The sequence below is a fragment of the Macadamia integrifolia genome, chromosome 9, assembly GCF_013358625.1.
Source record: "Macadamia integrifolia cultivar HAES 741 chromosome 9, SCU_Mint_v3, whole genome shotgun sequence".
Classification (NCBI taxonomy): Eukaryota; Viridiplantae; Streptophyta; class Magnoliopsida; order Proteales; family Proteaceae; genus Macadamia; species Macadamia integrifolia.
Window position 1 is genome coordinate 33,659,427 of NC_056565.1, and position 12,116 is coordinate 33,671,542.

The window sequence follows — 12,116 nt, forward strand, 5'->3', positions numbered from 1 at the left end:
ACAAAGCCAAATCAATCTTCATTCATAAAATCGTGGGTGTAGGCACTAAGGATTTGTCTATGATGACACTTTTTGAAGTTTGTGTACTATTAAATAGTTTTTCACCATTCTTAATACATATTTCAATTGCTTTTATTAAACGCTATGTTTCTAGTATTAAATTACGTATAGAATATGTTATAGAAGAGAAAGGATACTGAAACATACAGCGTAAAGTATCAACCTAGGGTCCAAAACCAAACTGCCATTTCGATTTTCTTTTTAAACAATCCAAAGGTTCAAATATGACTAAATATGCTTAATTTGGGTTTCCCTGAAGTTTTGGGCCGAAATATGATCATTTGAGTATTTGACCACCAAAATGGTGCAGCCGAAATGTAACAGACAACTGAAATCTCAAACTATGGCTCACATGGAGTCCAGGGAGAAGAATATTGGCAGTGTGAACAATACAATTTCTCATAAGGACTCACGTGTTAACACCATTCACATGCAAGAAACCAAGTTTAGCAGCAAAAGACAAACATTTCATAAATAGTTGGCCAAATGTAAAGTAGGTTACAACTTTTGGACATCCCTCTCCAATAACCCGACTTGGAATTCGAGCTTAAACCAAGGACTTAAAACTTAAAAGTCAAAACTCTAAACTCACTTCCTAAAAAGCATAGCAGAACTTGAACTAAACCAACCAACCTAACCAAACCTAAGATGATGTTAACCAGACTGAGGCTTAAACCAAACAGGTATAAAGCCAAAATCACAAGAATAGCACATATTACACTGGTCTGAGGAAAGCCAAATTACAACCAAACCAGCAGCTGGAATTTCAATCTAATCCAGCCACCCGCTATATTTTAACATTCACTTCAGCACAAACTGACCAATGTATTCCAAAGTTGGTCTCAAAATCTTTCCCCCACTTGTAAATCATTCTTCAAAAAATATAGTAGAATGCTAGTTATTCATAAATCGCACCATAATCTCAGAAGCAGAATGACATGTCTTCTCATTATCACTTCAGAAACATAGGAAAAGACTCAGATGAGCAATAAACCCAATTTGTGATTGAGTGCCCCTTCTCCTCCTCGATCTCGAAGAGAGTTCTAAGCAACTGGTAGACTGGCAGAAGAAGACCTCTCCCTCTTCAGAGAGAGTGGATTTGGGTTGATATGACTTTTGTTGGCAGCTCCCTTCGGAACATTGCTAGGAAGCTTGCCTTTGGTGCCACCATCACCCACATCTAGATGGAGCGCAATCGTTGTTCTTGGACTTCCAACTCTAGATCCTTTGATATTATTTGCAATGACATCTTCAATGTTAGCTCTAAGCTTGCCTTGTTCCCTCATCGCCCTGTAAGGGATTCCCCAAGGAACAGACTCATTGTTGTGTCCTAGGATTCCCCCCTATCCTGTTATCTCCCCTCACCCGTCTCAAGGGGTTTGCCGCTTTGTTTTTGCTTTTGTTGGTTGGTTTGCTTCCCCTTTGGGGCCCTGTATGTTTGCCCCCCCCCCCTTTTTCTTCTCCTCTTTGGTAATGAATATATTATTCACCCAACAAAAAACAGCCTGAAATAAAGACTGTCCTAGAAGAATCTATCCAAGCCCATCACTGGAAACATATCAACAAAGGAATTCAAATTCTTAATAATTGATAGTCAAATTGTAACCATCAAGGATTACGACAATTTCATTCTCTTTCGCAAGAAATAGTGATGATATAATCATATAGTATATCAGTAAAATCCATGGGAACAACAACAAAAAACACTTCAATTTTCAAAATTTTACGGTGTTTGGACAGAGTGTCAGCAAAGCTTCTCTTTCCCACACAAGACTACTGAATTTTCACATCAGGTACCAACCATACCATGTCAAAAACATCTATCTGTGTTAGACACCAACACCTGCGTCCATATACATGTTACCTAGGTTGGGAATAACATGATTCAAAAGGGGAGTGGGAAAGAAAATCAGTAACAACCAACTCTTCTATCACAGTTGTCGGAGTTGCTGTAAGGCTGTTGGCCTTCTTTCCTTTTTGTAAGGCTATATGCCTTCCTCCCTTTTGCGATTCCCCCATTCAAGGGGAATCAGTTGTTGAATTCTTTGTTCCCTCTTTTTTTAATAAATATTACCCCCAAAAAATAAATAAATAAATAAAAACCTCTACCATCACAGCAGAAAAATGAGCAATAAGGTATCAGATCACCTTTCTCTCTGTTGTTGAGTATTAGAAGATGGTTCTGCAAGTAGCATGGGATGCTCCTTTGGATCAATTAACAACCGTTCCCTGTCATGATAGAGGCCATTAATATTAAAAATGTAATGAAACTCAATAAATTAAAAAAGAAGAAAAAAATCTAAGTTATATTTTTCCCTCGGGTAATTAGCATGTGAAAAAAACTCTAACAGAGCCAACAAAAAGTAAAGGCGCCTAAGAAAGTCTATCAATAACAGTTTCCAAGCATCTAATCTACAATAGAAGGCCATCATCAATCTATTTGCAAAATATTACCAACAACCTCCAAGATAAACAATTGTAAATTAAGGCTGCATATATTTGCCACCTGGAAGAAATTGTTTTATTTTGAATCCCCATAGCATCTTATGCACAAGGGAAAAGATTCAAACTGGAATCTTTTCAAGTCAAGTTGAAACAAGATTTTGGTGTTATACTTGGCTATACCATCTTACTTTCATCAATAAATTGTTACTTGTCCCAAAAAGTAATAAGGTAAATCATTCCCAGAACCAATTAATAAAGCATATTTGAACAATCATACCCAGTCATATTTAAAATAAAGGAAAACAGATTGAACATGTAGAATAATCAATACTCTTTCATGGTACAACTAAAGAGCTACCTCATTGAGACATTGACGCCAATTTTTATGAACTGAAAGCAAAAGCAAGGAAAAGTTAACACAATTGTTTCTACCAGTCACAATACACCCATAATCCTAAAGGCAACAAAGTGACAAACAGAAACATAACCTGGAACCTTGTCAGATCCATTCACCTGATTTTCAAAACAGACCAGGGATTCTCCCCATCCCAATGACAGAAGATATAAAGAGATACTATACCCCTTCCCAGCATAACAATCTAACCCTGATAGAAAATGATAGCCACACCATTACTGTAGACAAACTAGACATTTCAGCCCCTCCAACAGAATCAGAATGCACGGCCATCATTTGGAACAGGAACAATAACCAAATTACCCCACTCCCCCCTCCTGCCCTTCCCTTATCCATTCTCACACCCTTCACACAGAACTTCAGTTCACCTCTGCACAAGGTGTGATAAGTTTGTGCTCGTACTGGAGACTCAAAGCGATTTGCTATCCTTAAATATTTGGGTAGACTCAAGAGTTGTAGAGAGTAGAATGTACTGTGGACCTTCTATTCTTCCATGCTTTCTTCATACTGCTCCCCTTTTTGCCCTTGTGCTTCTCCCCAATCCCTCCTTTCAGATTCTGGTGGCCTGCTGAATCATCAAACTTTTTGCAATGATGTTTATAAATTAGTAGCATCATCTACTGCTCATATAGAGCATACATGGAATCCCTCTACTCAATGTGTAATCAAGTCTAAGATTGATGTCAGCTCCTTTTTAATCTGGTACCAGCTGGGGTGAGCACAAGTTTTGAGAACATGAGGGATCAATTTTACTTGCATTTTCAGGTCCATTGGCTATTGCGAGTCAGTCTCTGCAGAGTTGATAGAGACCAACCAAGCCTCCAAGGTATAGAATTGCTATTCAGAAAGGGTGGACATGGTTGATCATAGAAGGTGACTATAAATTGATGATTGGATGGCTTCAAGGTGGAACTGCTGCTCGTTGGAGATTGGAATGTAAGAGCCTTATTTGCTAACCATGCTTTTACTTTTGTTTGGATAATGCATTCAGCTAATTCCATTGCAGAAGAGTTGGTTAAGTTGGGGGTTTCTACGGACCCTTTGTATTTGGGCACTTTACCCATTATGTAGTTCCTTGTTGAGGGTAACATCATAGCTATATATTTCTTACTTTCCTAATAATAAATTTGGTTGTGTATAAAATATATATATATATATATATGTTAAAAAAATTTCTAAGAAAATAAAAACATTGACTCAACAATCAACAGGGGGAGGGGACGATAATAAAATCAAATTAAATCTAGACAAGTTCGTAAATGCCTTATTGATAAAGGAATGTTCTTCCACCATATTGTCACACCACAACTTCTCCCATTCCATACTTCAATCACAAACTAGATTGGCCACAGCTACACAAATCCTGCTCCAAAGTTTCCACCATGTCACTCAAATCTAGAACTATATCTCCCATTAGATCATAAGCTATCGTTTCCTGATGTAAACCTACCTACCCCACTGGGGAATGTTCTGTTAATAGTTAACATACCATCAGACATATTCCACAACTCAACCCAACCTTAACCCAACTACTTGGGAGCACCATCTCCCATCTCTATCTAAAAATAGGTGATATATCATATATCTACTAGAGAAGCTATTCTTTTTTATAATATTACAGTTTCATGTCTTAGACCATTGCCACTTAATGCTTGAAGAACAGTCAAGAATAACAAGGGATAGAGCATGAGTAATAAATTTAAAAATCTAGTTCCCACCTGAATGCATGGTCCCATATGCTGTCAACGATATCCCAGTCAACAACAACACCATCCTTTATGGGAGAAAGCACCTGAATAGGTGAAAAAAAAAAATCAAATCATATGAAGAAAAAACAATAGCAACAGCTTCCACCAATAGCAGAGAAAGAAATAAGACCGAACATTCGACAACCTGACCTCCATATGATCCCGGCGGTATCCTAGAGCTTGAGATCCAACATAGAATTTACGCTTCGTCTTGCTTTTATCCGAATCAAAAGTTCTGACAACACTTTTAGAATCAGGTGCAGATCCAGAGTCAGATTTGACAGCATCATCAACATCCATTTGATCAATTGAGCCAACAACCTTGTCAAACAAAACCTCATATTAGGATGAAACTTTTCACAATTTGATACCGATAAGGGTGAACCAGATAACGAACACAAGAAATAAGAATAACAATGATTTCTGTAAGAGAATTAAGCCATTTAGATTAAAATAAAATACTCATACAAAGAGTTGATGTCCAAATTCCAAACATGGTTAAACAGAAAGACATGTGCACAATCCCAACTAAAGAGATTAAAACCTAAAACAGCAGAATAAGAAAATGCAATATTACAACAACAACAAACTAAGCCTTATCCCAACTTAATGAGGTCGGCTACATGGATCCAAACATATGAACAAAGGGACATGACAAATGAAAGATGAAAAATGCAATATGAAAAGTGAGAGGTGAAAGATGAAAGTAGCAAAGTAAGAGGAAAGAGGACACAGCCTAGCAAGTAAGGAGAATCTCAGCTAAATGGGGTCAGCCACATCGATCCTTGCTCTCCATAGGCTCTATCCGAGGTCATACTTGGTACGAAGTCTAAACCGAGTACGTCTAATGCAGATCAAAGCTTGATCAAGAAGACAAAAGCAAGAGTCAGAAAATACTGTTCATGAAACACTGTTCACGTTGTTACTGTTTATGTGAACAGTAAAGTGGTTCCATATTTCATGTTTTTAGGAAGTCCTATTAATTGCTATTTTGTTTCCTAAATCAGAGATAGAGGTAGTATCTATTTTGCATTAGTTTCTAATTTGAATTAGTTGCTATTTTGTTTAGCTTCTATTTTATTTAGTTTCTATTTTGTGTCAAGCTTCTATTTTATAATCTCAGGCCTCTATATAGGGAGGGTCTGCTGTAGACACAAAACGCTATTGAATAATGAAGATTACTATAGTTTTTGCTTGCTCCATTCCCTGAGAAAGGAAGACAACAGCTAAGATAGCTATGGTGAGATACCCAGGCTGAGATAGCCTTCCCACCGACATCTATCATTGTTGAGTTTCTCCTTTTCTTTTCTTTTCTGTTCTCTGTTATTGCTTATGGTGAGGAGAGATTGAGTGGATCAAATCAGAGTTATCTAAAAGTCACCAAGCCTGGACCGAAGCCTGTAGAAGCCCAGTTCAGATCCTCCAAGTCGATCACAAATTGGTGAAGTTTTGAGCCTATCAGCTGGGCTCTGTTTGCTTATTTTGTCCAGCAGTACCAGAGACCATTTGGAGGGTTTGGAGATCATCTCAGAGGAGGCCTGCGACCAGAGGTTCAACCCCTGTTTCTCAGTCAGGAGCCAACCGCAGGGCTTCCCCTGTTCTGGCTGAGACCCCATTCTACCTGGGATTGATTTCTGCTGATTGATTCAGTTGCTGGTTTATTTTTCCTGCCACTGCAAGTGTTTGTCTAAGATTAAATCGGGTACTTGTGAGACAGGTGTGATCTTCTAATTTCTGGGTTTTATTTCCTTGATTCTTCTTCTATTTCTGATTTCTGTTGAGACTAACTAGAGAGGTCAGATTCGAAATTGGTTTGAGCTTAACATAGTGGAAGTTGTTTATCTAGTGTAACCCACTTCTACATTAACGTCATTCCTTACAACTTCCCCTATGGTCATTTTAGGCCTGCCTCTAGCTCTTGTAGCCACTTCAATATGAATCCTATCACTCCTGCATACTGGGGAGTCACTAAGCCTCTATTGAACATGACCATACTACCTCAAACGGATTTCTCGGAGCTTGTCATTGATCTGGGAAACTCCCAAATCAGCTCCAATACACTCGTTCCTTACTTTATCCTTCTTAGTTTTTCCACACAACCATCTTAACATCTTGATGAAGATGCACATTATGGAAGGAAATATGAGAGGAAGAAGGGTCCAGCCTTAGTCCACTTGAGTGGCTAGGGTCCAGCCAAGAAGCCAGCCGAACCCCTACTTGGTCCACCTGAGTGGCTAAGTACAAATAAGGGCCAACTGGACCCATCGGCTAGGGGAATAATTAGTAGTTATTTTAATTAATTAGTGGGCCATTGGGCCCATCGAGTTGAGTAAGTGGTATGTCAAGTCCAAATTGTCTTAGGACTCTATTTGTTTTCCACATAGGTTTATTGTTCCTAGTCCAATTTTGAATTCCTAGTTGTAGTAGGAGTGTCTAGTCCTATTGGGAAACTAACTCCTAGTTGAAGTAGGAGTGTCTAGTCCTATGGGAAACTAACTCCTAGTTGAAGTAGGAGTGTCTAGTCCTATGGGAAACTAGCTCCTAGTAATAGTTTGATTGCTATTCTGCCCTCTATAAATAGAGGAGCCTATGTACTCATAATTTCAGATTTGAATAAAGAAAATTGCAGTCATTATGTTAAAACAACTGAGATAGTTGTGGGTGAGAAGCCTTGGCCGAGACAGCCACTCCTCCCCCACATTCTCCTACTTCTTTTCTTAATTTCTGCAATTATTTTGCTGTTTTCTGTTTCTGTTACAGCAGGGATCGATTTCAGAATTCAGAACTAATCTTGGGAGCCAATCGATCTCTTCTTTTGGTCAACTTTGAGGTCTGATCTGCAAGGCCTTTTAAGGACTGGCTCAACTCTTCAAGAGGGTCACTCGATCTCTGTTGGGAAGCCATCAGCAGCTGTCCACTTTTGGTTTTTCTGCAGTTCTTGATTTTCTCTCTCCTAGGTCAAAAATCAAGAACCTTCATAAGTCCATAACCAGCCATCAAAAGCTCTTCATATTTGGGGGCTTTTGTACCCTTGGTGGGCCCTACAATCGATCAAATCTGCAGCTCAATTGGAGCCCTACAAGCCTAGCCGCACCTCTCTCTCTCTCCAGCTCTATAGCAGGTCTTTCTCTCTCCTATCGGGTTCGGTTTTGGGCTATTTTTGCTCCTATATGGGTATTGTATCCTTGGGGGTTTATTTGATGGTCTTATGTCTTTGTTTCCTAGTCTTATTTGTCTTGTTTGGGGTTATAAACTGTTGGGGTAGTTTCTTGTAATCTACTCCTGCATTACATCTTCTCTATATGACACTTCTTAACTGCCCAACATTTCACTCAGTACATCATTGCCGGATGCACAACAATCCCAAAGAATTTTTCCTTAAGCTTTAAAGGGATACATCGGTCACACAACACTCTTGGCACACCTCTCCACTTCACCCATCCCACTTTAATTCTTTGAGACATCATCCTCTATGTCGCCTTCTTTATTTATGATCGACCCAATATATCTAAAATAGTCCTTTTACAGAACCTCCCTCTCCTCAGTCTTCATCGTTTCATTATCCATCATAGACTGACTGACGTTACTTATATATTCTGTCCTCGATCTACTAATTGTAAAACCTCTTTGTTTCTAAGGTTGATCTTCATAGCTCCAGCTTAGCGTTAATCCATGTGTTAGTCCCATCCATTAAAATGATGTCATCAGTGAAGAGCATTCACTAAGGTACCTAATCTAGAATTTTTTTGGTTAACTCATCCATGATAAGAAAAAACAAGTAAAGGCTTGAGGCCGATCTTTGATGTAACCCAATCGTAATTGGGAATTCCTTACCTTGACCTCCCACATATCTCACACTTGTCACCACACCCTCATATATGTCCTTAAATATCCACATATGTACTCGACACCCCTACATATGTGAAATATTAACGAGGAAAAAGTTATTTTGTGCCCCTAGAGAGAGATACTCTAGGCATGTAGCTAATTGGGTATATTTCTCCCATGTGGACACCTACTTTGGTAATTCCCACCATTGGAGAGATTGTAAGATGCAACAACCATTGGATTATCACATTTCATGATAAAGGAACAAAAAGTCAACAAAGGAAGCAATCGAATGGTAATAGTGCCTCTATTACCTAATTTACCAATGCATAGAAGTCTTTTAAGGATCTAAAAAGCTTCCTAAGGGAGAAAAGATAAATCTTCAATAATCCTCAGAGAAAAGCATGAATCTAATACTCCAGTCAAAATCTGAATACCCCCCAAATAAGCAAAGGTTTTAGAAATGGTTCCTCTTACACCATTAAAGAATGCAACCAGTCCATATCAAGACCAGGATGATTAGAAAAGTGATAGTTAAATAAAGTTAATATGTCCAGCATCCTGAGGAACATAAACACGGTGATTAAAACACTATGGTCATAATTGCAAATCCCACAATTCAGCTCAAATTCTAGAGGCAACAATTCAGAAACCACCAAAATCGCACTCTAGATGAAATCACAGTTGAACAGTGCTACTACAACAGAAGTTTGGTAAAAGAGGTTAGAAGTAGTGGTTTCATGCCGACAAAAATTTATTAGAAAATTTAGAATACGGACAAACAAGAGAGCTTTCCAGAACAATGCTGAACTCCAAATTGGGTGGCTTCTAAAGCTAAGGAAAGATGATTTGGGGGATCTGTTTGTAAAGACTTATGTTGTTAAACTTCTAACATAAACAGAAAGGTGATCGTTATTCATGGAGTGTACAGTTGGTTTTTTTGGTATGGCCTCTCCCTTGGAGGCCCTATACAGTACAGTGGTCCTTCTTCCCTAATAAAACTTCTTGACTTACCAGGTGAGAAAAAAGGACACTGCAAATTTGCAAGTCCAAAAAAAAAAAGGAAAACCATTTCCTTCTTTTCTTTGAACCTACAAGCAGGTTTAAATATATAAATATGAAGATTGGTGGGAACAGAAAATGTTACATTGGAGTGTAGCACAAAGATGACACATGTATAGCTATGATATCTATAACATTAATTTAGGCAAACTTCATTAGGTAAATAACAGTAAGATGCCATATGTATGGCTATACTTATGGTATCTATTATATTAATTTACATAAACTTCAGAAGATGGTTAGCCTCACTGCAAACCAAAAAACAAGGGCTTGACAATAAACAGTCATTAAAAGAGGGGAAAAGAAAAGAAAGGAGGGAAGTTCCAAGTCCACTAATTTTTGTAGAAAAAATGTGAAATTTCACTTCAATTAGCAAACAGGAATGTGTCATACCTATTTTTTTGTTTCGGTGCTCTTCTCATGTTTTCCCTTTTCTCCATTTACTTTCTTCCACCACCACCCCCCCCCCAAAAAAAAAGAGATCTATTTCGCCCTTTTTAATTTCCTTGTAGCTCTCTCATTCTTTGTTAGTTGCTCAACACTCATTCATGTCTGGACATACTTGTAATAGTATTGACCACTTGGCTTAGGTACAGCCAACAAACCATAATTGGGCCTATCGCATGTCAGCTTCCTAACCTCATGGCTCAAGATTTTGGATTCTTGCACACATTTTGCTCAAATCTGACAAATTGCCATTGTAGATGCATTGTACTAGTCCCCAACCCCTTGTTCCATCAAGAAACGTAGATGATTTGGCCAAAAATCCGGAATTCTGGGGTTTTCTAGCAGTTTTCCTCCTCTTCCAGTCGAATTAGGAGGAATTGATGAAATGGGTCGAAATTTCGACACATTTTGATCAACTTATGGTATTTAAGTACTTGTTCACCATCATTTGGGTAAAACGATACGACAATTTTTTTAATTTTGGCTCTGATGCCAAAATCGACCAAGATTCTGCATACTTGCTGAGTTGACCATCATTCAAACTCGCATTGAAACCGAAATAATTCACTTGGTCATTTTGACTGAAATCATGAACCATGCCCAATCTACAATATATCTCTCAACAAATGTTTTTTTTTTTTTCCGTTCTCACATCTACCTTAGAGGATGAACTATTGAAACAGACAGTCACAAAAATACTTCTACAACCATGAAATTTTCCTAATTCAGATTGCATCTCATGAGAGGAAAACACAATTCTACAATACCTGGAGTAGAGCATAAACCTAAAACACTTGACAAGGCCCATTCAGGAACAAGAAAATTACATCGTGATGGATTGGATCTCGAAAGCATGCCTACAGCACTTCGGGTGTCTAGGCCCTCAGCCAGGACGTGTTGAGGCTGTTATGAGAAGGGCTAGAGGCTAAAGACGGCTGTTTTCTAGACAAGGAGTAGGTTGGCCTTTGTGGGACCTAAAACTTTCCTTGGAAATATCAACAAAGGGAAGTCTTTGTTAAAGAACTCTTTTTTCCAGTCGTTAAGATTGAGAACTGAACCAATAATTCTCTTTCTTCATCATCGATTGAATCACCATTCGCAACCCAGGATTCTATTTTATCATCAATGCAATCACCATTCACCCTTTTTTTTTTCCCAAAACAATGACTTCCTTTTCTGCTTTTCCTCCTCTACCTTGTGGATGAACTATTGAAACATGAGCTGCCACTGAATCCGTTCCATTACTATGAAATTCAATCAAAGCAAAATCAAGGGTCGAAGCTACTATATTAAAGCCAAGGAATCATTGATTGGTAAGCTATCAAGTGAAGGGACCTGAACTTCAGTCCAAAGTAACAGATAACAACAGCCACAGACTCGACCAAGGAAGCTTGAATTTTGAGAAAAAAAATTTCACAACTGATACAATAATGCAGATAGCAGAAATCAGCTTACCGAAGGAAACACGGCCTTGGGAGCATCTTCACCCGCATATCCAGCTTTACAAGTGTGGGAACCCAAGTCAATTACTACAGCTGATACTTCGTCTACTCAGCAAAGAAAACAAGTAACAGTGAGAACAGGAAGAGAAAATAACACCACGAAGAAAGAATTTTTTAATCAAATTGCGAGAGAACCTAAGAGATTGAAATACACTTACCACCTCCATACATGATTTCGGATTTTTAAGGGTTCAAGAAAGAAGCGTAGAAACTGGTATGGTAAGCAGAAAAAACCCTAAATTTACAAAGTTTAGGGCTTTTTCGTTTGTGAGGAAGTGTTGGGGCATGCACGAGCGATATAACACAGGGGATGCAGGGGCTGGGAAGAAGAATGTGAAAGCGCGCCGGAGAGAGAGAAGACTGAACTCACTGAAGAGTCTGAGAATCTGAGGAAGTATTAATTTTGCCGATGCGCGGGACTTTGGCCGAGTGGGGAACCTTCGGAACAAAAATAACAAAAAAAAAAAAAAGAACAAATATCACTCCCCTCCCCTCAACTATGGCAAAATATCAACTTGATCCCCATCTTTTTAAAAATATCACTCACTTCCCTTACAAGAAAAAGATTCTATCTAATAACCTCAACCGTTAGAAATCGCTATTAAGTCA

At 38.5% G+C, this 12,116-nt stretch overlaps 1 protein-coding gene across 1 annotated transcript in view; it reads right to left on the reverse strand.

Annotated features, from left to right (window-relative positions):
- The window catches only part of LOC122089734 (actin-related protein 4), a 49,798-nt gene extending 37,858 nt beyond the window's left edge, over positions 1 to 11,940 (reverse strand). The window contains exons 1-5 of the mRNA XM_042659430.1: positions 11,666 to 11,940; positions 11,461 to 11,552; positions 4,819 to 4,989; positions 4,639 to 4,712; positions 2,209 to 2,289 (exon numbers count right to left, since the gene is read on the reverse strand). Coding sequence (XP_042515364.1) covers positions 2,209 to 2,289; positions 4,639 to 4,712; positions 4,819 to 4,989; positions 11,461 to 11,552; positions 11,666 to 11,678 — 431 coding nt within the window. The 5' untranslated portion in view covers positions 11,679 to 11,940. The remainder of the gene's footprint in view (positions 1 to 2,208; positions 2,290 to 4,638; positions 4,713 to 4,818; positions 4,990 to 11,460; positions 11,553 to 11,665) is intronic.
- Between the last annotated feature and the right edge of the window lie 176 nt (positions 11,941 to 12,116).